This window comes from Anabas testudineus, chromosome 21, assembly GCF_900324465.2.
Source record: "Anabas testudineus chromosome 21, fAnaTes1.2, whole genome shotgun sequence".
NCBI lineage: Eukaryota > Metazoa > Chordata > Actinopteri > Anabantiformes > Anabantidae > Anabas > Anabas testudineus.
Window position 1 is genome coordinate 24,161,245 of NC_046629.1, and position 27,487 is coordinate 24,188,731.

General features: G+C 39.1%; 1 protein-coding gene across 7 annotated transcripts in view; it reads right to left on the reverse strand.

Annotated features, from left to right (window-relative positions):
• The window catches only part of LOC113172885 (partitioning defective 3 homolog B-like), a 172,917-nt gene that overhangs the window by 7,935 nt on the left and 137,495 nt on the right, over positions 1-27,487 (reverse strand). For all 7 annotated transcript variants that reach the window (XM_026375939.1, XM_026375944.1, XM_026375942.1 and 4 more), the window contains one exon: positions 10,624-10,700. In XM_026375939.1, the coding sequence (XP_026231724.1) occupies positions 10,624-10,700 (77 nt within the window). The remainder of the gene's footprint in view (positions 1-10,623; positions 10,701-27,487) is intronic.

Below are 27,487 nucleotides of genomic sequence, written 5' to 3' on the forward strand. Positions count from 1 at the left end.
AGGGAGGAGGGACAGGGGGTGGTAAAGAGTGATGTTTAAAGTGAGTAAAAGAGGAGCGAAGGGAAGACGAGGAGATAAACTACTGCTGCTTTAATTCAGTTATTTTCTTTATGAGTCTGTACAGAGCTGAGTCCTCACCTTGTGTTGATATCCATTTAAAACCGATTTTCGGTTCGAGGTTGGGAAAGTACTTCATATATTTAAATTGCATTCAACAGTGTCAGATTCTTTGTCAATAAGAGTCACGCTATTTTGACAGTCTGGTAATAAAACAGATTAATAGCTCAAATTGTTCCACAACTGCTGTCGTAATGTCATTTTGTGAGCCACTGTGAAAATGGAGCTGCTCTGATGTAATGTCCCTGGAGTTAAACTAACTTTAACTTAGTTTCATCTTCTTAATGTGATACTTCATTATGAAGCTTTAATCACAGAGGCATCACAGTCCAAACAATGAGGCAATAAAATCTTAAGTGAAAAATAATGAAGGGTGGAGAAACAGTTTATCTTCCATACAAGGAAGGGTAGAAAAGGACAAGAAAGTCTATTTGTAGGATGATTGTGCTGGAATGAAAATGAAACCACCGTGACTTAGAGTTCTTGCTAATTACATGTAATATTGGTTTCAAACTGCTTGGAAAACTGTTCAAGCTTCATACTAGACTGTACTGCAAATTATAACACCATGTTAGTTATGTAATGGACTTGAAAGAAGGATATAATACCTTGCGTGGCATCTACAGTAATTGTGGTACAGAGCAAATGTTAATCTAATACAGAAATCTAAAAAATGTAATCATAAATGTTTAGTTTTGAAACTTAAGACTGCTCCCGTACACTATACTGTATTTGGCATCTGGAACAGACTTAAACGCGAGAATTGAAAAAGCAAACTCTTAACAGAACAGAGCCAGGTCATTAAGAGTGACGCCTGAAGCAGCAGTGAAAGGTTTTCTGTTTTATTAGAAGAAGCCCAATAAGACACTAAGCTGTTTTACTACTTATGGTTAAGTGCTTACATACTGTGTCTTAGTGTGTGTGTTTGTTTGTGTGTTTGTTTGTGTGTGTGTGTATGTGTGTGTGGAAGAGATGGCAGTCTGTTGGTTCAGCTGTCAATGTGGTTTGGATTGGAGCTTGTGCATGTGTGTGTGTGTTAGAGACCCCTAAACCTCCCTTGACTCCTGACCTCTTGAAATCACATGACACTCCATCCATTCCCACCAAACACTCAGAATGGGGTGGGGCAAAGGTTAAGCAAGGGAATAATCAGCTAGGATTAGGTGGCATACCAAATACATAGACATAACATTCAAACAATACCATTTGGTAAAGCTAACCGCCATTTGGTTCGGGACCGGGACTGTGGGCTTTTGTTTCACTTGCTTAACACTCAAATTATTGTTTGGATAAAAACTTTCTCCAGATCACTTAATGTCGACTTGCCTCTAAAAGCCTATACAATCCCTTTAAATTAGCACTATGGCTACATGAACACTGATCAGCCACATCATTAACAACTCCTGGATCAAAATGTACACTTTGGCACCTGTGGATCATGACCAACATTACATTTTTATCATGCTGATCCTGGTCCACAACAACTTTAACACTGTTCTAGTGACGTTGAAAAGTGTTTAAAGAAATAAGAATACATTACATTATTTGTTCCATAAACTCTGTATTGAATATTTTTTGGGTTCACTGGTTCAAGTGTAAACTTCCCTAAACCACATTAAGTAACAGGACAGAGTAGTAATATAGCAGCATCTTGGCTCCCATGCAGTTGATGTTCCAGTCTTGAAAAGGTGTAATTTAAACAAAAGCTGCAATCCTACATACCAATAGTATAGCTAATGATTTGTCATTTGGAATTAATGCTCGGCTTTAACTGTCGGTTGTTGTTAAGTTAATGCCTGCTAACTTCTGCTGCTATAATACAACTGCAGACCCATGTACTGTATTAGGACGTGGAGAGACTATTACTATGACAGTAGAGGTCTCTGTAATGACTTTGTTAAAACCGAAGCAATTTCATTTTGAATCTGGTGTGGTTATTGTTGTTTGCATTTATCAAGACAGCACAACCGTCTATATACCAAATGATGAGGAGACACATTGAATGAATTGCTGTAAATAACTAACCTAGGACAATAAATCTGGATACTAAGCATACATGTTGTGATAGAAAAACTGAATGGAGGTTTAAGAGCATTCAAAAAGTAAAGATTAGACATCACTTCACTGGGGATTGTTCTATCAACCACAAAGTGATTGAAATGCAATCTATTGTTTTAACCTGCCGGCTAATTTTATGTTTCGGTGTATGTGCTAAAGGTTTAATTACTGAGGACTCCACAGTGTGTTGAGACAACATGCCAACAAGGAGTTTACAGGAAAAGAGAAGACGACTTTGGAGTAAAATCTTTATTTGTATTCCTGTCAAACAACCAAACATAAAAAGACTGAGAGAAGGCAGATGAATGTAAAAAGGATAAGAAGCTGGTGTAAACAGAAGACAAAGAGGTGGGACTACAGAGGCTTGAGCCAGACGGAGGAGGCAAAAGAGGAGAGAGGAGGATGGGAAAAGACAAGGATGAAGACCAGAGAGAAGGAGAGACTCAGATGGCCCCTGTCGAGGTATAGAGGAGAAGACGGTTTTTCCAACAACCTACCTTAGCCAGCAAAGACATGAAGCTTACAAGATGTAGGAAAAGGCTCTAATAGTCAAATAAATGAGAAGACAAGGGAAAAGAAGGCTATAAAGGAAAAGCAGAGGACGACAATCTGGTAAAGGAAAAGTGGAAAAAAAAAGTTTAGATTTGAAAGCTGAAGCAAGTAGAAAGTAAAAGTAGAAGAGATTGAGCCTCCCAGAGCCTCTTGTGAAGCTGGGGAAAAAAACAAAACAAAACAAAACATGAAAGACGGGCGAAGAAAAAAATGAGAAGTGAGGAGGAAGAAAAGTAACAGAAGGGAGGGGTTGAAGAATGGAGAAGACAAGAAGAAAAGAAGAGAAAAGGCAGAGAAACAAGTGCTGCCCTCCAGAGAGCTGGCATGCTGAAGGTCAGCATCTGCTGAGAATAATGGGCCCAACTTTAGAGGAACACACACACACACACACACACACTTTTTCATACAGTTCACATTTGAATGAAACTAAACACCTTCATGGGCTCCTATCCGTCTTTGTCAATAAAATCCTGTCGGATATGATTAGTCCACCTGGATATCATGAATTACAAACTGACCAGTTCAGGAAACTAACATGATTGCATTCCCCTGTGTATCTAAGTGTGTGTATACACATTTGGAAATAAGCCAAGTGTGTATCAGAATATTAATGTGTGAATGTATGGGGATGCAGAATACACAGAGTACTTGTATTTAAAAAACACAGATAAAAAGTTGAGAAAATGACAGACAAGCAATGAGATGAAAATGCCCTCGAGCATGAGGGTGTAAGAAGAAGTGCAAATGGAAGAGTACAGTTATACTTACATGTAGTACATAAGGTAGACAAAGTATGAGTAAAGTGACGGTGACAAAGAGGATTCAGAAGAGAGAATTTTAAAAAAAAACTTGTCTGTGAGGTGGAAAAGAGAAACTAGTCTGAAAGCAAAAGAAAATTAGATGGGAAAAGGACAGAGGAGAAACCCATTAAAAGGAAAGTGAGAGGAACTGAGGGATGAGGGCCTTCCAGATGGTAGGAGACTGTTGCCTCGGAAACACAGAGAGGGCAGAACAATGGGGATTTGGAGTGGTGTTTCGCATCCCATCATAATATGGCCGTGCCATTTGGAAACTGAGCGACTAAGCTACAGTCAAAAATCACAGAGACTATCAATGTACTGCCGGCAGCTCCTAACTAAATACATTCGGATCAGCATGTCCAATGAGAGGCGAGCTGATGGATCAAAACACTCATTTTACACTACCAGGCTATGGGGCTGAATGTCCTTCAAAACCTCTAATTGTGCCATTACAGCTCTTTCTGCTCACTCACTGTAAAGGAAAGGAATTCATGTTAGAGGTTTATGACTGTTTCTGGGCTGTAAAACATTATAAATAAAACTATCCCAGAGTAGAAATGAAATTCTGCAAGCAAAGAGTAAATATCTAAATAGCTTTTGAACGTGTAGGTACTGCTTTTGGCTGATCTGAAGTTCACCTCACAAGCTTTGACAGCAGAGGACATTAACATGCTTGATGGAGAGAAAACCTCTATAAAATGGTAACCCAAACTAAGCTATAGGTCATGTTAAATGAATCAAACCATGTTCATTTCCATATCAAGTTTTAGCTACTTCAGACTGTAACAACTATGGACAAGACATATTGATCAGTGAATTGGCTGCTCCTTCTGAGGACCTGAATGGGCCATGTCTATTTCCCCCACAGAAAATGATTCAAACTAAAGATGACATTAAGTTAGAGCCACTTGGGTGACTTCCTGAAACATCATGAAATCCATTACTGATGACACCACAAGCCATTCAAAAAGCCTCCATTATATCGCATCTTGAGCCAATAAGGTTCTTCTCAACATGATGTAACAGTTTCAGGCTGGGACATTATGCTCGGAGCACGACCATGGGATACAAATTGCTGACAAGATTACGATCCCTCAATAGCCACTAATTTGGTACATGAAGAAGAGTTCTGAAATTGTACTAGTAACAGGGACATGGGGATTGTAAAGACCCCCTGGCACAAACACACACACACACATGCATTATACTTACACACAAGCAGCTACTTAACCTATTACTGATACTGGTAGAGACTTCAGCTAAACATAGGTTAATATTAAATGTCAGTTTCATTGAAAGCTGGAATTGCATTTGCAAGTTTAGCAGTGATTATAAGATGTTGGAGCTGACGGTAAATGTGTACATTCATTGACTAACTTGACCGGCACAGCCTCAGTGCTTTATTTTAAAGTCAAACCTGCCTGTTGAAGTAATATGAGCTGCTTCCTGCTTCAACAGATTCATAAATCATCAGCACAATCCACGGTTCTTTCCATTTGGTGTCAAAGAATTTGGTACAGGCTCAATTTGCGCACACACTAATCATGTCATGGTTTAAGTAATGGGGGAAAAGAGCTTTGCATGCATGCACAAACGCATTTAGTAATCATTTAACTATCCCATATAACTGAGAATTTTTGAAAAAAAAAAAGAGCTTGTAGCAGCATAGGAACGACAGATGGTCATTAGGCTGCTGCCAGATGTTAACATTTCACAGCTGCAACTGTTGAAATGTATGAATCTCAGTCCATCTTCTTGTTCTTCAGATAGAAGCACATCATAATGTATCATTCCTTAAAGTATTTCCCACATATTTAATGATTAACTGCTGCAAAGTAGAGACAAACATGAACATGCACAGGATGAATAATACAATGAAATATGAACTAAATTGTGACTTTGTGACTTTTTGATTATGTGCGATGAAAAACTTTGTCTCCACTGATAACAATGCAAGATAAGTCGCATTACATGATGTTATTCAGCCATAATGAAAAGTGTATGCCAGCCAATTTCACAACTTGTAGCAGACCTTCTTGACTCCATAGGAGCACAGTATTCGCTTAACACCAGTTCAACTTGAAAATACCCTACAATATGTTAAACATTCACCAGCTGGGACCTGAAAGAAAAATTTCCTCCCTCACCCCAGGGTCCAGACATATGAAAACATATCATACTCTCAGCATGCCAGCTTCCATTGGTTCTGCAACACATTATGGGTTGTAACCCAGCATTTGAGAGTCTATGCTCAAGATCAAAGCTGTGACTAGAACTCTTTAAAGTAGCAATGGGTGAACACATTAGAAACACTAGACGCAAGGAACAAGATAGGGTCAAGAGAGAGGGGAAAAAAGGAGATGGGGGAGGAGGGTAGGCAGTCTACAAGAGGCAGGGTCTTTCTTGGTATCTCCTACATTTCTAATAAACACACAGAGTCTCAATGAGTGCAGAAACATGCAGAAAAACAACTTGACAATGGGTTGGTTTGTGCAGCAGTTGTAAAGTGGTCTGGGAAAATCTCAGGCCTGGTTGGGAGGTCTTCTCGAGAAAGATGATGAAGAGAGAGAGAGACCGAAAGAGAAGTGAGAGACATTCCCATTTCATTTACCCTCCATGCAAGAGGGAAACAATATTCAACAGTGTCCTTTTCATCCTGAGTTATAGGAAAATGAGAGACGGGAAGGGGCAGTATGAGAGGAAAAAGAAGAAAAGCACAAAGGGAGAACATGGAGGCAAATAAATGAGGAAATACTACTAAAAGACATACAGAGACAAACTCAAGCCACTGTGTAACATCTGCTTCCTAATTACTAATCACCTAATTATCATTCTAATGAGGAAGTCATAGCCTTCCCAGAAACCTGAACAACAGTTCTGATTGGTTTGTTTAATCCAATAAAAGCAATAACAAGGACAAATGGGAAACAGTGTTTGGCTAATCCAATTGGGTCAAGCCTGTGTTTCAAACAACTGATCCCCTGTCATCACCAGACGTCTCTGGAGAGCAGAATTGTGTCTTTAATCAAAGTTGGCTAGTTAGATATTAATATTAATTGTTGCTATTTATTAATAAATAGCCAAAAGAAGTGACTGTTTTACTATTTTAGAAGTTACTTGAGTACTATTCGGTGCATTACCCCCTATGACCTCTAACTAGGAACTGTTTGCAATAAACCCAATCTAGTGACATTTTGTGTTGTCATTTCTTTATAATATATTTTTTTATAATTTTTGTTAATGCCAATTAGATTTTTTTTAACAAAGAACTTTCACTTTTTCTACATACTAACCAAACTAATTTCCTCCATAGAGTAGCTTTGCAGCAGTTCAACCTCAACACTTTCCACTTTTTTTTTTACAGTTTCCCGTTTAGTGCATGTCATATAACAGAAGTGTGACTGCACCCAGGACTGTTTTCTCTATGCCATACGCCTCTCTCTCTAAACTCCAATCTTTATCCTACACCCAAACCAGTATAAAAGCCTTTGAATGTTTCAAATTCAAACTGGTTGCTACATGGGCACACATAGAGGAATATTTTCCTACTCTTGACCAGGCCCTTTGTCTCCACTGAGAGACATCAGCGAGAAAAAGTGAGATGGAAGGAAAATTGTGACTTGTAGAGAAAAGGTGACATGAGGAGGATGGGGGGTGAAGAGGATGGAGAGGTAATTTGAAGAAAATGTCAGTGAGAGGAGAACTTGGGGGGATATGAAGTGAAAGGACATATGGAGTTGCATCTTTCGCTCTTTCCTTTTTTATGAGGGGGCCATGCTACTTTTCCATGAAAACCCATCTCTCAGCTCACAAAATACTTTAAAAGAGTAAGGAAGCTACAGGTGCTATTTTCTGAATTTTGAACGCAGATCATTAAGTACTGAATAAATGAGCAAGTGAAGTACTGGATGTTCGAATGGGTTACAGGTTGCTAATGGACTAAAATCACCTGGAGAAAAGTGCTGGAATAAATAATAATATTAATATTTTCCATTAGACAACATGAAAGCTGACTGGGTGGCTGATGTGTAAGTCGCTTTCTTCTGTTTAACATACACATTTAGTTTGATAATAGACATAATAAAAGAGTAACAGAACCCAAGGAGATCGATAAAGAATGTCTTTCATTCATAACATAGTTTTTTCACAAAAAGGCTGTGACGTTAAAAATGAGGTTGAATTATCTTTATACAATAATTACTTTCCTGCCTGTGTGTCATTTTCTAATATTGCCAGTTTCGAAAAGACTGAATAATTTCATGGAGTAGCAAAAAACACAATATACCCTCAACACACTGCTCTCTATTCCATGCAGTGACATTTGCTGACAGTTTGTTAGGTAAAGTGTTTCTGCTTTAGGCAGACAAACATCCTCCACTGCTGGGTCATGTTGTAATTTTAGAGCCATCAAAATCTTGTCTCACAGTCACAGCTCGCACAGGCGCGTGCACACACGCACACACACATATACAGAAAACACAGCACACCTAGCGCTCCACTTAACTGGTTTTGAGTCAAACATACAGCACCTAACTAAGCAGCCCTGCAGCTTTTTCTGGCCTCACTTGGAAATAATATAAACACTCTATGCACTTTATGCACATGCACAAACACAACCCCTCCCACGTACACACACATACAGGTATACAGGCATGCAGACACAAGATACATAGAGCCTGTCAGCTATTTCTGACCTAATGGCAAAATAATATGTTTTCATAAGGTCAACAGTGTGGATGTAGTTTCCAACATGATCTCTTTCTCTCACTCTGTAGACATGGAAAAACTATCTTGATTAAGTGACAGCAGAAGAACCAAAGGAGCAAAGGCATAAAGGCCTAAAGACAACATCTCTGAAAAAGGAAACGTTTCAGGGTTAATCTGTCCATTTAGTAACAGCTTTTCGGCTTTCAGATTGGGGTTTTTAGTGTGGAAAAGTTCCACAACAAGCCTATTGTAGACACAAGTGCAGCGCCAGTATAGTATTATGGCATCCAACTACCAGCTACTGGAACCAGGAAAGAGTGTCTCTTCAGATGTTGCAGCAAAATGTCATATGTAAGAAAGCTGTGTTACTGCTGATGTGAATCAGACCCAAGCCATGGTGAAAAAGAAAATGATTCACAACTGTTACCAGGTTATAAGTGGGCAGATTGTCAGAGTGATTTTTATGTAAAAATGACTCGAGGCACTTTTTAAAACATGAGGCTTACATGTAAAATTGGCACAGCATTTACAGATTACAGTGCATGTCTGAAAGTGGAAACAGAGACAGGGTGTACTGTATGTGAATGTGTGTGTGTGTGTGTGTGTGTGTGTCCAATTTCCCAAGGCTTTTCAGATACCACAGCCAGACCTCAAAACTATCATCACTGTTCTCGCTCCCATCTGCCAAAGTCATCACCCACACACACTTATACTCTCTCGTTCTCTCTCTCTCTCTCACATACACATGAGCGCACACGCGCACGCGCACGCACACACACACACACACAAGAGGTGTGAAATAGCCACACCGCACCATTTTAACAGGAGTGGGAACCTGGCAATAAACTTTCTAACATTCGAAAACTTCTGTCTGTCATTCCACTTACTGACTTCCTTGCTCTCACTCTCTCACACACACAAACAAACGTCTGTTGTTGGCTTGTTAGTCTGCTGAGGTGTTGGTAGTTAGTAGTAAAATAAAATGAGGTGAGAAAAAGCTAGTAACAACTACACGGCATTTCTACTGTTTACTCTTATTATGATATAGTGATTTCGGTATTAAGGGACTTAAATACATTAAAAAAGGATTGTGTAAAAAAGAAATATGGAAGAGAAAGAGATATCAAAGGGATGAAAAGACAAAGAAGAAAGAGGAAAAACTGAAATAAGAGAATATGGGGAAAAATGGAGATGTAAAGACACCAATGGAGGAGTGAAGAAAGAGGCAGTAAAAGTGGCAATGTTGCAAATGAGAAATGAGCTGCTGAAAGACAGGCTGTGACTGATGATGGTTGGAGAATCTAGTATGCCTTCCACCGTATTTCAGTTCAACATGTTTAAGTGGTCAGTGAACAGTTGTGGTTTCACACATTTTCCAAGCAAAGTGTAAAGAAACATTTACGCAACTGAGGCCATTCAGGGATATTTATCTGGCCGCGCAAAAAACAAATAATGTGGTTGAGAAATAAATGAAAACTACTGCTATTGTTCTTGTTTTGGCTAATGTTAGTGATATTTCATGCTTTCCAGGGAGGGGAAGAACACAAAGCGCTATGCAATAAACTAATGCACAGAGATACTGGTGGTTATGGCTTCTACTCACCTGCCGCCTGGCCTCTCAACTGTCTGAAAATGTCTCAGCTTTACTTATGAATACACAAAAATTTGACTTTGAGATAATAAAATTGAAACAATGCACAGATGCACTCGGTCAGAAAACTAGAAACTTACTATGATTTTTTAAGTTAAATACCCTCTGGAATGAGCACAGCTGTTAAGACATACAACTAATCCACTAAAAACTGAAAAAAAACTTTAAATTACTGTCATCAGCTCATTTAGTAAGGCGGAAAGAAACATAATATAATACAGGCAATAATAACAATGAATCACTAATCAATGCTTTATCCTTTTTACATTTGTGGATGGTGATGTAATTGAAATTGCGCGTCAAGTTTTATCATTTAAAATAAATGAAAACACATTATGCACAATTTGCAGCGTCTGCAATTTAATACAATGTGTAAGCTCTAGTAAAATGGCTAACGATTGAAGTTGGGGACTAAAAAAACACCACGCACTCATGACAACTTTGAAAACTGATGCATTGATTGTGAATAAGCCAAAGTAGGTTTTGGTGGGGGAGCAGCTCCAGCAGTCAGGGATCAGTTTTCAACCCGTGTCTGACTGTGTGTTCCCCAGGGAGAGGATAAGGTGAGTTCCTGGGTGAGATTGAGGCCTCCAGAGACACTCAGAATGAAAGACACTGATTTAATTAGTGGCTTCAAAGAGAATAAGAGAGAAGCGAAGGGGAGAAAAGAAGAGAATATGGCTAAAGTGTGATGAAGTGTGGCACCTTGGTGTAAAAGGGAAGAAAAAGAAATAGTACCTTGGTAAGGAGGCATACTGACGTTCCACCTCTTCATAACGTGGTGCCAACCGAGGATCTGTCCCTCTGCCTGGCATCTGGTAAAGAGACAACTGGTGAGTTTGTGCATGGACTCAAATGACAAAGTTTTCACATCTTAAAGTAGAAAGGCCTAAATTATATATCTCCCTGCCTTGTAGACTAATAAAGTGCAAAACTGTGAGCTAAGCATGTGCAGTGCACACTCGTAAGCCCTTTGCTTTCCTTGTGTGTGTGTGTGTGTATTTGTGATACAGGGGTAATTTAGGATTGACAAAGGCTACTTATTAGGGATTTAGAGTAGAGTTTCCATCTTCTGAGGTTTTTAGAGGGTGGTGGGGCTCTCCATCCTAGATTAGGTTACTTCAAAACAGGATGGAGTCGTCTCGCTACACACACACACACAAACACAGTCATGAATACACAGTCAGTCACGTCTCATCTCGATCGTGAGTAAAAAAAAAAAAAAAGATTAAGTCAGGCTGCTGACAGTTCAATCTTTCGTGCTTCCTCTCTTACTCTTCTTCTCAGTGGTTCTCTCGCTCTCGCATCTCGTTTTCTATTCCTCCGCTTCCCATTCCTCTCTTTCTGGCTCCTATGAACACACACACTCTCTCTCTCAGAGATTATCCCCGTCTATTCAGCAGGGAGATTCCAGCTGCTGCGGTGCTCCTTAAAGAAACCGACTAAACCCCAAACGTCAACAAGCTCCATTAACACACACATGCAAACACGCACAAACACACACAGATTTCTCAGTACTGGGGCGTAACTCGGGTGATAGAGCAGTCATCTACGAACCCCAGGGTGAGTGGTTCGATTCCTTGCTCAAAGCAGCAGCAATTTCCCCACTGTGGGACTAATAAAGGTTTAAAAAAAAAGACACATTAAATATTGTAAATGAGACTCATTTTAATATAATGTTTAGTAAGAGAGCGAGATATGACTCACTTCATACATGCGGAACCCTACTAATAATAATACTTGCAGAATTATACAGTCCCTTCAGGATCTATGTAATGCTGAGTCTCTGAAAATAGCCCATCACATTATTACATTATCATACCACTGCTGTTTAAAATGGTGCTTTTGTTGATAACACACAATCCTATCTGATGAAATTGCACATTTCTCTTCAATATTTCTTTTTGAAGTACATTTTTCGTAGCTTTGACTGAATGCTAATGTCATCTGCAGATGTTGGAAACATAAAGTCCTGTAAGAGTAGAGTGCACAGTATGTTCCCACATAGTGGAAGAAGAAGAGTGACTGCTACATTAGATCAAAATAAAATGATGGAAATACTGTAGGATGAAGTGTATGTATATGTCCCGAGTGGTGAAGACAAAAGGTTAAAGGGTTTTAAGAACAGTCAACGCAAGAGGTGCTGAAAATTAGATATTACTAAACACAGCTTATCTTCTTTCTCTGCCTCTCCTCTTCTCTCTGCATTCTAGGGAACGATGCCAGAAGGCATATGAAACAGATTTGCTGGTACTGCTTTCTTTTGAACACCTGTCTTTATAGCTTCAATATCTCAGGTAGAGGGACGGCGGGATATTAGGAAAGAACAGAGAGGTGGAGTGAAAGAATGAAAAGGCATTAGATGGAGAAGAAAGGACCTAAGACGGATAGAGTGAATGAGAAGTAAATGAGTTAGAGAAAGTGGGCGAGAAGATATAGAGAGGAGGAGGGATATTATGAAGCCATTGAGAGGCAGGGAGAGAGAAGCGATGAGAGGTGAATCATAAAACAAGGGAGTGAATGGGGTGAAGACGGAGATGACAGAGTGGGGAGGTGAAAGGGATATTAGCGGCGTGATTTAAACAAGATGTTAAAAGAGGGAACTAGAGATACTGAAAGGGGATGGGGGAAGGAGTGGGGGGGTGTGACTGTAACATCTGGCAGTGACTGAGAGGTGAGAGAGAGACGGGTAAGGGGGCGAACAACGAAGCAGAGTCTTCAATGAAGGAGTGAAGAGAAAGTGAATGAAAGACGGAGGCAGGTGTCGAAGAGATAAAGGAAGGATATCTGTCGAAGGGTAGTTTTCAGTCCTTAAGGTGTAAACTAATTATCTATATTTTACCTGTTGTCAACAAATTCCAGAAAAGACTGAAACCAATGAAGCTTCAGACCTCCTCTCATACTTCAATAACCTCAATATCGTGTCTGTGGCCCGAAGCTAAAGCTCACCTATTGTTTAAAAGGCAGTAAATCCTGAACTGAGAAGGTGCTCCAGCACAAAGACAGATGGCAAGTGAATACATCATGTGGTGCTCTTCTGCCCAAGTGTGCATGTCTTTATGCATATCCATACACATGGATCAAGAGCAGATTACTGTTTGATGCCACATTCTGAATCAACACAGGTGAAAACATCCGTGCACGTTTTCATACACAGAGAGCAAATATCAGATTACTCAGTTTACTGAACTGCACGTGCATAATTACTCATGTTGGGCGGGAGATGTTAGAGTAGTTTGTTAATGGAGTCAAATAACTTTTGTTGTACAGCTGCACCAGTCAGTCCAGTTTGTGATGTTGTGTTTTGAACTAGAATGACCGAGTAAAAGATGCTTATATCTGAATAGTTGGTGATCCTGAAACCCACTCACAGCTAGAGTTATAAGATCCTGGCTTGTTGGAGCTTAGTAGACTCTCAGTGTTCAGTGACAGGAGCAGAATGCAGGGCAAACACTAAGACAGCTGAGCTTGCATGGGACATACTGTACACACCCGGCCTTTCTTTCCGTTACATGCACACACATGCACCCTCAATCCATCTGCTTCACGCATAAACAACGCATGGACAATCTTCCTCTTTCAAGTGCAGCTACTGTATACACACACGCGCGCACAGCATCTCTCTCTCCAGGCGTGCACACACGCAATTTAAACACACTCCTTCTCACTCACAGAAGACTGTGGCAGTAGTGTAGCACACTGGTTGGGGTAATGGTCTAGTGAAAAACCATTTCACGGCACAGCGAGCAGAGGAGAGCCAAGGAGGAGAGTGCGGAAATCAAGCAGAAGAGACTGATACACACACACAAACCCACCCACTTACACACACAGTGACTTATACAGGCGCACACAGACACACACTGTAAGAGGGACTCATCTCTCTCCTTTCAACGGACCCTTCAATTTACCCATAAAACACACCACCCCATCACCTTTAGTACTAACACACACTGTCTTCTCCCTCTTTCTTGGCCTATGTTGCAGATACACACACATATAATGCCTCAAACGTCCAACTCTTTTTCACTTGAGTTGTTTCGAGGATTTCAGAGGGATTTAGATCAACATGGAGTACATGTAGTAGATGCACATTGGCTCAATAAGACTACTTAGACCAAATGTGAAGTGTCTCTTTCTTCTTCTTCTTCTCTTCCTCCTCTTCTCCTTCATCATGCGCTTCCTCATCTTCATCCAAAAAGACTTTCACCCCCCTTTTACCGTCTCATCCTGGATTCCTCCATCTCCCTGTCCACACCTCCTCTTTACCCTTCAATAACCAACTCTCTTTAAGTACAATTAAGGGTTTCTCTTAGTACTGTTAAATCCCATTGCTTAACGCTTACTTGAGATGTCTTTTTTCTCCCCGTATCCTTTCTGATGTGGTCTTAGCTCTCTTTCTCCCTTCTATCCATCTCTCACCAGTTCCTGAATATGCTGCCTCTCCCTGCTCTCTTCTATTAACGTCCATCCTATCTTTCTTCATTCCCTTTATATTTCTTTAACTCTCAGTCCATGTGTCTTTCAATCTCCCTTTCTCCACCCGTAAATCAATGGAAAAAGATTTTGTCTCCTTTCCATCCTCCCTGCATCGTGACATCCACCCAGTCTCCCACCCCTGTAGAAATCGATGAATAAGAGAAGGCTGGTTCTAATCCGTATCAGTCTTGACGTTCTGCTCACACAGCACTTTGGGCTGACTCAATTAACACACACCTCTGAAGAGGTTGCAGCTCCAGTGTGTGTGTGTGTGTGTGTGTGTGTCTAGGGATTTCTGTGATACAACACAGTATGCATGTGCTATGTTAGTGTATTTAGTCAATAGTAGATGGGAGTATTTAGACGAAGGCCATCTGAAAAACATCACTGCTGTCCCTGATAAGACACTGATAAAAATAAATCTGGATTTAATTAATATCACTTTATCACCTTAACAGAGTCTTTGGACATTCTGGACTGAGCAGCAACTCGTCCTGTTATGTTATTAATTTATCTGATGTTACATATGAAGCCTGATGAGGAACTAATACATACCAATACAAACAGTTTGTTCACTGTCAATGAAAAGCCTGCTACTCCCTGCAAAGCACTACAGATTCACAGAGAGCCCGGCTACATGACATGGGAAAGTTGAAAAAGGCTCAACTTCATGCAAACACATTCTGAAGTAGCTTAGCTACAGTCAAGTGGGAGCCAAGTGGGGATGTTGTGATTCCAGCAGAAACTTTACAGTTTACTATCTTATGTGATGAAATGTTAAGCAAAACTGAAGATAGACAGGCTAATAGCTGTGGTCGTGTTTTTTTTTTATTATTTATGGTGTGTCTTTAACTAAGAACAAATCATTGACATTGTGGTTGTGTGTGCTGTTGGTGGATAAATCAGTCAACAATTGTTCAGTCAGAGGAATGTAAATTACTGTACGTGCTCAGCACAATACACCCCCGGACTACTGCTTTGCCAGAGCACAGGTACTGCCAAATAGTTTGTATTTGTATGGATAAATGCACCTTAAGAAAGATTAAGAGCTGTCGATGGATTTAAATGATAAAATGGTAAATGGCCTGCACTTATATAGCACTTTTCTACCTTGCTGGTACCCAAAGTGCTTTACAATTTCATTCGCCTATTCTCACACACACTCACTAATGACAGCAGGGCTGCCATGCAAGAAGCAACTTGGAGTTGAATGTCTTGCCCAAGAACAGTTTGACATAAGGACACGAAGAGCTGGATATCGAACCCTCTATCTCCACAGCCACAGCCGCTAGAGGGTGTAAAACTGCTTCAGGTTTTTTTTTTCCGCTGTTGCATGATGTGATTACGTCACCCCAGGCATGATCTTAATATTTTACAGGGATGGAGAAAGACTTATATACAGTGGACACACACACACACAACTAGCACACACACACACACACACAGATGCTGTAAAAAAAGGAAATCCACTCCTACACAACCTTACAACCATACATAACACACCCATGTGCTGTATGTGCTTGCTAGATTAATGAACCTTGTTAATCAAACTGATTTTAGTAATATGTCATCTTAGTCTCAAGTGAGAGAGGAAAAAAAATCGCACCTGTCTTCTATGTGCAGAGTGAGCTATGTTTTAGCTTGTCACGCATCAAAGAGAAAACTAACACCACGTTTTTTTTTCTGGTAGCGAATGGGCATTTGTAATTTCTCCCTTACTATCACATCACATTCAGCCAACACCCTTCATAACCTCTCTGCCATTCCTGGCTACACGGGATGAGTTGTGATACCATCTACTGCCACTCAAGCAAGAAAAAGGCAAGAAGACGGGCTAAAACAAGGCCATTCACCTTCTTTCCCCCTACTTCTATCCACCCATGCATACTTTACTTCCTTTCAGTCATTCTTCCCTGGCCTCCATCACAGCATCCCTGCCTTTATTTGTTCTCCATCTGCTCATTTAATAATGTATACCATCCCTCCATCTATACATCCATCCATTTGTTTATTGTAGAGAGAGCACTAATTGCAGCTGCTGGTGAAAAGCCATCCATTTTCTCAGACTAATTACTACAGCCAGTTAACAAAGTAGCACTAAAGGAAAGAGAGTCGACAAGTACACTTACAAGAGCAGAATTATTCACATTCACACACAAGTTCACCTTTGCACATACACAGCTATTCTAATGAGGCCTTGCAATAGTTCATCATTCTCCTAATGAGTCTGTGTTGACCGTGTAGGAGACAGTCACCCTGTCATAGTCAACTGCACTATGTCTTGTTTATCTCGCTATTTGGAGTTAGATACGCAGCAGAATCACAGGCTGGTGGCTTGACAGGATATGTAAATGCATTAAAATAACAGCTGGATACAAACAAACCAAATAAGATTTGATATATTTCTGGTTTGTTAAAGGAATAGTTCAATATTTTTGGGATATATGCTAATAAAGCTTCTGGTGGAGAGTTACATAAGCAGACTGATATCATGTTAATAGCTGTAATAGCTTAGCACAAAGGACAGAAACAGCTAACCTCTTCAGATCTCCAGTTAATCAAACATACAGTATATCTATATAGCACATGAATAGGCTATCTTAAAATTAATACAAAAGTCACAGTTATAATAATAATTCTTAGTTTTTTCCTCCCTTATCCTCAGCACTAATGATAGTGGACTGTTATTCACTTGCTTGTGGCACTGTAATCCATCACTAACAAATAAAAAAAAGTCCAAGTGGGTGTATGTGGGTTTACAAAACAATGTAAAAGCTATGGGATGGAGACTGAAGTTTCACAACAAGAAATCTCAGCTCCTGCCAAAGTAATGGCTGAGTCATTGTTATTAATCAGTGCCCCATAAGACCTCTGCGAGCACCCGCCATTTTGGTCACTTTATGCTTTTGCGTTATTAAGTCTTACTCTGCCCTGTTGAAAGACAGAGAGTGAGGCTGACAGACAACCAAACGGGGAGTCTCTGACAAAACTGGAAGAGAGGAGGAAGATAGTGAAAGAATAAAACAATTATGGGTAAATCGGCTTATTTGTTTACAACACCAAAGAAGCACCAAGCATCTTTATTCACAAACCTCTTCCGACTGAAATGTCAGCAAAGCACTAGAATAAAGGGCTAAGAATTAAGACTGGAGCACAGTTAAATGTCACAGCGCTGTTGAGCCTCTGGTACAATTAAGACCACAGAAGGTCAATTTTCCCCAAAGCACGCAGCTTAGAGCGTCTCCCATGAATACAGCGATTAATACTTCTTGATGCAAAGCATAGCCTGTTTATTTAATGCAGGTCTGTAAGGGTGTGGAAGTGACTGCATATTAGCTTTGTGGGTGTGTTTGTATGCATATCAGTATATAGACCTATCAATCAAATTAATACCTCCATTTTTTAAATGGCATTTAAAAGTTATCAAGCAGGTGGCATCAAAAAAAGTTGCAGCAGGCAGAGAGCAATACACACGCTAGCAGCCAAAAAACATTGTTTTGTCACTTATGCATAGGCCTGTTTAAGATCACTGGAGTTCAAGTTTATTTACTGAAAATACTTCGCTTTTTTTTTTTTATGTTTACAAAACTTGTAATTAATACAAAGCTTTTAAATTGTTTGAGTAAAATTCACCTTTATAACCAATCAGAGAACTTAAAAGAAAATGTGTTGCAGTTTTTCCTTTTTATTATAATAAATAACCCAATGGCTATGTAGCAGTTCAGAGCAAAGCACAGCAGAATAGTAGAGTCAGAGCTGAATGGAGCAGAGTGGAGTGATGTCTCATGCTAGTGCTACCTGAAGTTGCATATTGTACTTCAGGTCAGGTTATTCCTTACACCATACACCATATAACATAAACACATACTAAATCAAAGTCAATTAATTTATTGAATACTATTGTGTTTGTCCTGCATTATCAACAAATGGTCCCATTTAGGGAAATCAGATCTCTCTGACTGACAGTAAGTGATTCTATCCCCACCTGCACCATTGTGTGTGTGTGTGTTTATCTTCTATGGTGTTTACAAAGTGGTGAACAGACATCATCGATAAGCATTATTAATTGGGAGTACACACAAACTACTACTGTATAACTACTCACTATACTGTGAGACGTGGTCGGAACACATCACTGGTTCAGCTCATGTTTATTATCTGATGAATCAGCAAAATTCTTTGAAACCTGTGGTAACAGTACATTTTACCATGCTGAATCCATTTTATTATATGAATATCAACTATACCCATTGGGAGATCATGTTCTTAAGAGTTTATGATAAGAAGACAGTCAAGAGTAAGTTTTAATTTAGAATTTATGCTTCAATAATACATCTAATTTCACACAGTCCTACGGTTGTTCTCTGGCTCTTTTCAGACTACAAACAAATTGCACCAAAGTCAGGTTAGACATGAGCAGACATTGCTTCCATTTGTTTAGTCTTCACCAGTTCAAATGACAGCTTTCGCACCAGCCCAATTATATGGCACTAAATGGACAAATACTCCAGAGTATGTTTGAAATTGTTGGAAACAAAGCTAGACAGCATTTGTAAATGGTTTTCTTCTGGTGAACTAACTTTTTTTTTTACCTAAATTGGAACTGAATTATAATCCCCATTATGTAAATGTGTTGGCAGATTTCTGGGTGCAGTTGTGCACACACACAATTGTGGCAAACAAATTCTGATCCTGAAGAGCGAAATAGCTAGCTGTGCACTTTTTTAGTTCAATATGCAGCTATTTTTGTAAGCATCTGTATATTTTATATATAGTAATATATTTTAGGAAGAGAGTGTGAGGAAAGTCAGAGATGGAAATGAAAACAGAGACGGAAACAGTGAGTGCAGAGGGAAAGAGAGAAGGGAATAAATAAATGATAGTAAGAATGAAGGTAAGAAAATAGCACAGATAGGATTAGTCTCTGCTGCAAAGCCCTCGGAGAAATACACACACACACACACATGCACACCAATATACACAGCATTTATGTGTGCACACCATAATCGCATACACATCTACAGTGTGACAACATAGACCCATATTATAGGTCCAATAAAGAATTAAATAAAAAAGATGGAATACACACACACACACACACACACACACACACACACACACACAGGTTTAACCAATCCTTAGTGTTCTTAACAGGGAAACTTGTCCTTGAAAGTGCAAGGTGGGGAGTTGATAAGGGGACAGAGAAAAAGAGAGTCAGGGGTGATGGTATATATAGCGGACCGCATAGAAGGATGAGGAAAGGGGATCCAAAAAAGTAAAGGCAGATAATTCAGTTTCCTCTAAGCCCCCTCTCTGCCACCCAGATAGTAGATCCCTCTACCTCTACCCCCACTCTCCATCTGTGGCTCTACTCCTTCTCTCTACCCAAACTTCCCGACTTAAATAAAGTTCCCCCTTTGAGGATTAGGGAGAACAAAGAAAGGTGAATTCCAAGGAAGATGGAGAGAGACTGAGAGTGAGGAAGAGAGAGGGAAATAAGGGAAAGTGAAATCAAGCAGGGGTAAAGGGGAGACAATTTTCCTGACAGAGATTTAGGGATGATGGGAGACAGGACAGAGACGGCAAAGATGAGAGCAAGAAATCTGCCATTTCTATAATGTCAGCACCTTAGGTAGGAAAATCTCTGCTGGGGTTTTATTTGTGGATTCTTGTATTATTTAATTATTTCTGTGTGATATCTCAAGAGCAGGACTTAGCATAAGAGCATAAGTACATAAGAGCAGCACAGGAACCTTTCTACTTTTAGCATATGTGTGAGTTAATGTACAAGTACAGAATCCTAATATGAGGCTGAAAAAAAAGAATATATATATATTTGTACATATACATATTATATATATATATATATATATATATATATATAGACTGAGTGTGTGTTATGAGTGTGTGTTATTGTGTGGCAGTGGGAGCAGGTGGCTGCAGTGGCAGGTTAGATGGAGCTATAATAGGATGAAAGTGACACTTTCTCTTTCTGCCGGCCTCACTCTCTCCCTCTTTCAGATGATTGGCCCCAGTCAGGGGGTAGTGATGGCCAGGGTATCGTCTGATTCTTTGCTATATTTCTTTATGTCGTCTAATCTCATGAAAGTCTTGACCTTTTCTCTCCTATTGTCACCATCATACTGTTCCAGTCTTTGCATGTTTTAAATTTCGTTCTTTCCATTTTTCCATTGCTTTTTCTTTCTCGTTTACACTGTTCTTTTTCTTCTCTGGTTCTTCTACCATCTACCTGTCCATCCAAATGTCAGTTCAGGTAAGACTATGAACTTAAAGTTCTCCTACCAGGCACAGATGTTTGCACTGGATGTTTAAATGACTAATAATAAGTCAAAAGTAAAAAAAAAAAATGTACTATGCATTTTATAAATATGACATATAATAATAATTATAACAACAACAACAACACTCTATTACACACTGTAGTGTAGTGTAGCATGTTTAAACATAAAATCAAGTCATAGGGCTGACTTAAGATTTTACATAAAGTCAAGAAAGCAATTTGTTCTTCTAACACAATTAAATGCTATCTACTAAACTAAATATTGTATGCCATGTAGACTTATGTCTTAGTTTGGCTGATTTAGATTCACTACAGGTGTAAGGACTGAATTCAACGCCAACCTTTATCATGCTTCACATAGTTCATACTGGTGTGAAAATATATAACCATAATCTGCACAACACAGTGACAAGAAAAAGTATGTGAACCTTTTGGAATTTCATGGTTTTCTGCATTAATTTGTCATAAAATATGATCTGATCTTCATCTAAGTGAAGAGTATTAACAAATAAAATATGCCTAAAATAATGTATGTGTGTATGTATGTAAGTATGTGAACCCTTAGAATAGTAAAAATTTGTTTCTGACTGACAAAAACCACTAACTTTTTGAGTTTGCTTCACACAAGAAGAATACGCTTATGTGAGTCATACCTGGCCAAAAGCAGCTTTCAGAGGATCCACCATCAATAATTGTTGATTGACATATAGCTGGATTACAGAGGGTTACAAAGTGATGTCACAGACTTTAGAAATTCTCTAAACACAGAACACACAGCACTACATCTGGCGTAAAAAGGTCACAGCATATCATCATGAAAACATCATCCAACTGTAGAGTGGAGGAACCATCATGGTTTGGGCCTGCTTTGCTGCAATAGGACCTGGCCAGCTGGCAGTGATTCGGCGAAAGATGAATTCCCAAGTGTAAAAATTCTTCAGAATAATGTGAGAATGTCTGTACGTCAGCTGAAACTTTGTAGAAGTTGGTTGATGCAACAGGACAATGACCCAAAACACTGAAACAAGTCCACAACAGAATGGCTTCAGATTCAGGTTCACATACTTTTTCCACTAGCACTATGAGGTTTTTGTCGTTGTTCTCCATAAAGACATGAAGGGTCAGAATTTGTTTGTGTTATTATTTTAGGGACATTATAGTTCTTAATACTCTTGACTTAGATGAAGATCAGTTTACATTTTATGACAATTGAATGCAAATCCCTGAACAAGAATTTAAAGTGCACCAATAATGACTGTTGTGTGCATATGCAATGTGTAAATCTGTGTACATTTGAAAATGTGAGACACACAGGCAAAGAAAAAAACGAGAGAAAAATGGACAAAGAAGTGTGGAGAATGGAGGTAATATTTGCTTCAGTGCTAGGTGACATGCTTTAAAAGGAGTCAGAAATCTTCTTGCTACGCTGAGCTTTTGTTTAGTATGCCGACTTGAATTTCTGAACAGATATGTGCATGTCGAGACATACACACCAAGGCAGCAGCGGACTGTTCTTTCCACGGGTCTTACTTGAAAAGAAATGCACACAAATATACACAACTGTAAAATCCTTAAAGCTTAAGTCTGTTCTGACTAAATCACATGACCCTTCAGGAACCTTCTATTTTCTAGCAGTCAACTCTTTCTAGAAATTGAGCAAACTGCCTGTTCTACCTCACTGAAATGCATACTTTCCTTATTTTACAATGTATTGGAAATGCTAGGGCTTATAAGGGGAGAGCATACACACACATGTTCTCTGGATGTACTCTCAGAATTCTCAAAAATCCATACAGAGAAATGATGAACATCACTAAACTATTCAAATTAAACATGACTGACTGGTCAGACATTATTGTCAGCACAAGGGTGGTTGGTGTCATCTCCTATATAACCTAGAAATGGAGATGGGAATTCAGGATGTGGCTTTGCCTAAGGTGAGGTAGAAGGGGGATGGGTAAAGAATTAGACTAAGCGGTGCGGGTGGGAAAGCAAGAGAAATGTAAGAAGAGAGCAAGATGGGGATTAGAAACCCTCCGAAAGGCAGTCACTTAATTTCCTGGCTAACCTGGCCATGATTATCTCCTGGGTTGGAATGGAACGTTTCATGTCCTGGGACCAGAGTAATCCTTAGTGACTAACCTTCACCTCTCATTTCCTCTGGATTAGCTCACTCTGCTACTTAATAAAAAGTTGAAGGTAGATTGATATTAACTCTAAGTTAAAGAAAGCAAGCAAGAGAAAGATTCTGTCTCGCTGTCATCCGTTGCAATATTTAAGATTAAATATTTCAAATCATGTCAGGTCTATTTTCTGCCAAGAACCTCTTGTGGCAATCTGAGAAGCAAATGTAGTGGTATTCTTGTTGTGCCAAAAATTCTCATATTAAGAGGGGTGGGCACAGGGTGTGACTCCATCTGCCACTATAATCTTCCAATCTTGCACATTGTCATTGCCTAACCTTAAATACACGTATTTCTTCAGTGCAACATTTGGAAAGAAAATGCTAATTGTTATCGTTTCATCAATTTAGAATGGAGAAAACTGGCGTGGTGTGCAATTAATCATTTTCTAATGTTAAAAAGTATTTTAGATTTGGATCAGCACAGACAGAAAAATCGTTAATAAAGGTGAAGCTGTTCGCTTTACCGCAACCTTAACGTTTCACTCAACAGGTACTGCAAACGAATAAAACAATATTATACAATTTAAATCAATCAAATAGTCTAATCTTTTAAAAGAGTACAAACCGTGGCCAAAGGTTGACCAGGATCACAATCCTGCCAAAAATAGAGGGGGCGGATGGGAAAAACCTTAACATATATAACATCATTATTGCAGTTTTAATGATTTTAGCTGTTTTGTGTATTGATACAGAGGGCACTAACAATGAATGCCTTCCAAAACACCAGCAAATACTGTAATTGTGGAGATCAGATGGAAAAAAGATGAGAAAGTAAAATGCAAAAGATGATGGATGGAGAAAGAGAAGATAACCAAATGAGGACACAAATGAAATTTAAAACACTCATGCTTGCCATGGTAACCAGTTGGCTGTGACTTCTTGCCTGTTTGGACTGATAAATTGGTAAAGCTGAAGGTGACACAGTCTCTCCAACAATTTAGGACCTAATCATTGAGGGTTATTTGCAAATTCACACAAGAACTGCAGTGACTTGCAACGCCAACAAATACACACTTTCATATCACTAAAAAGCTGCAAATTAGCTGACAAATTTTCAGAAAATCTGTTGCCAAATTATGCTCAGCAGTCTTTTCCCTGTTTTTTTCTTCCCACCAGGCTTTCCTCAAGAGAGAAAGCCTAAAATGTTGCCAGGTTACCAGCCAGCCTGACCAATGACATGTCACTTGACCCCTCTCTCAGCCAATGCCCTGTCTCCAACAACCGGCTGGGCCCCAGCTGGCCAATTAGCTCGCCTCTTAGTGTGGAGCTTGGCCAATGAAAAGCCCCGGGAGACTTCTGTTCATCTGAACTCGCAGATGGGAGGACAGAGAGGGAGAGTGTGATGTGTGTGTGTGTGTGTGTGTGTGTGTGTGTGACAGAGAGGGTGTAAGGAACTTGGCCTGAATTCTCAAACACTATTGAGACATCTTCACTGAAGAGGCTGGTTAGTTTTGAATTAGCAACAAATCTCTTTATTTAAAGGCGACCAATGGGCAGCACTGCCAGTATAAGAAAAAACAAAACCTAACTTCACATCTGACAGATATTAAAATGGGATTTTTACAGTAGACTTGGCAAACTGTGAACATGAATATTATAAAATAATACATTCAAAGGTTAAATGTCAGTAGATTAGAAAATATAGTAAGAGAGCACGGTTTACCTGAAACCTTCACAACCACACTGATTTGGAATGAAAATCCTCTCAGCAATTTAGTAGTATGTCTATCTTTTATCACTGAAACATTAAGTCAGCTGACTTTCTTTCAGTCAGCATTTTAGACAGTTGTATTGTAATTTGACAGTTACATAAGTTTCAGTATCTCAGCATGTGACATCAATATTTCTTATAGAAATTTCTCCCTGCTACACACATTTTCTGTTTTAAAAACAACGCTTTTCTCTCTCTAGATATTCTACAGTTTCTTTGTAATTTCAGTTTGCTTTATTGGCAGAGTGTTTAAGCTCTCCTGCACGGTCAATGGAAAACAATAGAAAGCAGATGTACTGTAGTAGCAACAGATCTAAAAATCAAAAATCACTTCATTATTGGCAAGAAGCAGGGAACACCATGGACACATCATGACAAAACCAATTTATAGATGACAACCAATCACAATCACAATCTTCTAGGGGAGGAGTTTTATTTTATAAACAGGAATAAGAGCTTGTTAAAAATTAGGTTTGTAAATAATTCCTTCAAGTGACCACAACCAATAGCACACATTCATGTTAAAAATAACTAACTGTACGTTATGTATAGGTTACATCTTTAACAGTTATGAAGTATTCACCATTAGTTTAAAATGCATTTGCATTCTTGATGTACCTCAACATATTCCTTTCTTGGCTTTCTTGCATGTTCTCTTTTCTCTGTGTGAGTTTAAGTTAACTCCCAGTTTCCCATTGACCCATCCTGAGTTTCTTAAACTAGCTCTTATTTTGAAACTCTTACAACCACATGTCTCTCGATCTCTTCCCCTCTCTTTTCTCTCCATTGCTCAGTATTTCTTATCTACCAGATGACTCGCCATATTCCACTGTCAGATATTTCCCTCTCAGAAGCTCAAGAACTGCATGCTGCTTTAAGAATCGCTGACAATCTCCAAGTACACACACATGCGCGCGCTTTATCCTCAATTGCTGACACACTGACAACAGTGTGTATACAGTGTGCACACAGGTACACATATTTGACACATAGAGGTGTGTGCATCTTCCACAACACAGCTGAGCCAACAATCTATGAAAAAAAAAGTTCACACACACACACACACACACAGCAATAAACGCACAACACATGCACGTCAGCTGGCTATCTGTCCCGTCCACAATGCAGTGGCCAGTGGTGATAACACTCTCCACTGGACCAAAACTCATCACTCTTTGCACACATACCTGGACAAGGCTTTGTGTGTTTGCCTGTACGTTTGCCTGTTGGCATTTTTCTCAAAGTCTGAATGGAAGTCATGAGAGCTAAACTGAAATCTAATTTTGATAAGATGTAGAGACATCAACACTCATCAGCTATACCTGAAAGGAAAAAAAAGACACACGCACACAATGTACACACAGCTAAATACACAACCGTGGCCACAACTGCAGATAGTTTTTCCAAAAATGTGACCTCTACATAGTACTTTATTATTCCAACCATTTCTGCCAACAGCACTGCAACAAGAGAGGCTTTCACGCTAGATTAAAGGATAATTTCTATTTCTGCTTATGATACTGATATGACCCGTTGCTGAATATGCCTAACAACCAGATGAGGAAACATGCATGGCTTAGATTGCACACAATAATCGCCATTGTGTGCCCGTATATGTATACATTAAAAAATGTGTACTGCACACATACATTCAGCAAATGAATCTAAAATAAAATAATATATAGTCTCCCAGGTCTCAGCTTGAGTGAGAGACATACCCTTTTCAATACATATTGCCCAAAGAAAGAAAAGCTCTGTCCGTGTGTGTTTAGCTAAAAAACATGACTGAATTAATTCATGACTGATTCTAAGCACACAAGATGTTTCTGTGTGTATTTCTGCATTCATTTTATTGCTTCAATCAACTGTGACATAAGCAATAAACTCCACTGTGACAGCTCAATTGGCAGCCATACATGCACAGATCATACCAGAACTTGTGAGTTATTTTGTGCATAAACAACTTTTGTCATAATGACACAGAACTGCCAAAGAAAGACTTAGTAAATAAATGTCCTTTTTACATTTTGGCCACCGTGTGTTATGCACAGTTCTTTTTAACTCTACTTAAATTGAAGCTGACAGAAGGTGTAGAGTGAATAAGCAGAGCAGCAGCAAAACCCAATTCACAATCATTGTAGTTTTTAAAATTCCACTTCTGACAGTGATGTCTGTCATTTTTTGGGTTTGTCTTAGGTAAAGGTCAGGATTGAAAATGTGCTTTGATGCAGTTTATTATTTTCCAAATGAAGAAAGAAAATCCATAGCTATACACCAGTTTTACCTCTTTCATGGAAGTACTGACCCTATTCCTAGGTATACAGAATACTTTCCATCCATCCATCCATCCATTATATCAATGCATTATATGTATTATTATTATTACAAGAAAGACAGTGACCATGTTTCAAATAGGGTATCTCTCACTTTACATTACTGTAGGCAGAAATTGTATAATATAATTATATAATTTTATGAGATTATGATTTGATGCCTCAACTTTAAGTAAACTTTAAATAAGGTCCTGGTAAACTGATCTGTCATCCTGTTGCACCTACATTCCCTGCCAAATCGTATCTGTCATTGCAGTTTAGTTGTACAAATGTACTTTTTTGGAATGAAAGTTGAAACATTAAAGGTACTTTTAAACCAGCCTGTTTTCACTAGCCACCTATGTTTACCGTCACCCAACAGAAGCCAGCAGTGCTATCAGAGCTGTAATGAAGTCAGCTGATTGCGAAGGGTTTATTTGATTGTGAAAAAGTTACAAAAAGTTTACCTTCAGTCAGCAATATACTACCATATTTAATAAACAGTAATCTGCAATAACATAAGAATTATTGCTTTGGTTGTTTTGTCAGTGGATCAGGAACATGTAAATGAAGCCTGAATATCTATCAGGGGCTACTAGTTTATATAAGAACTATAT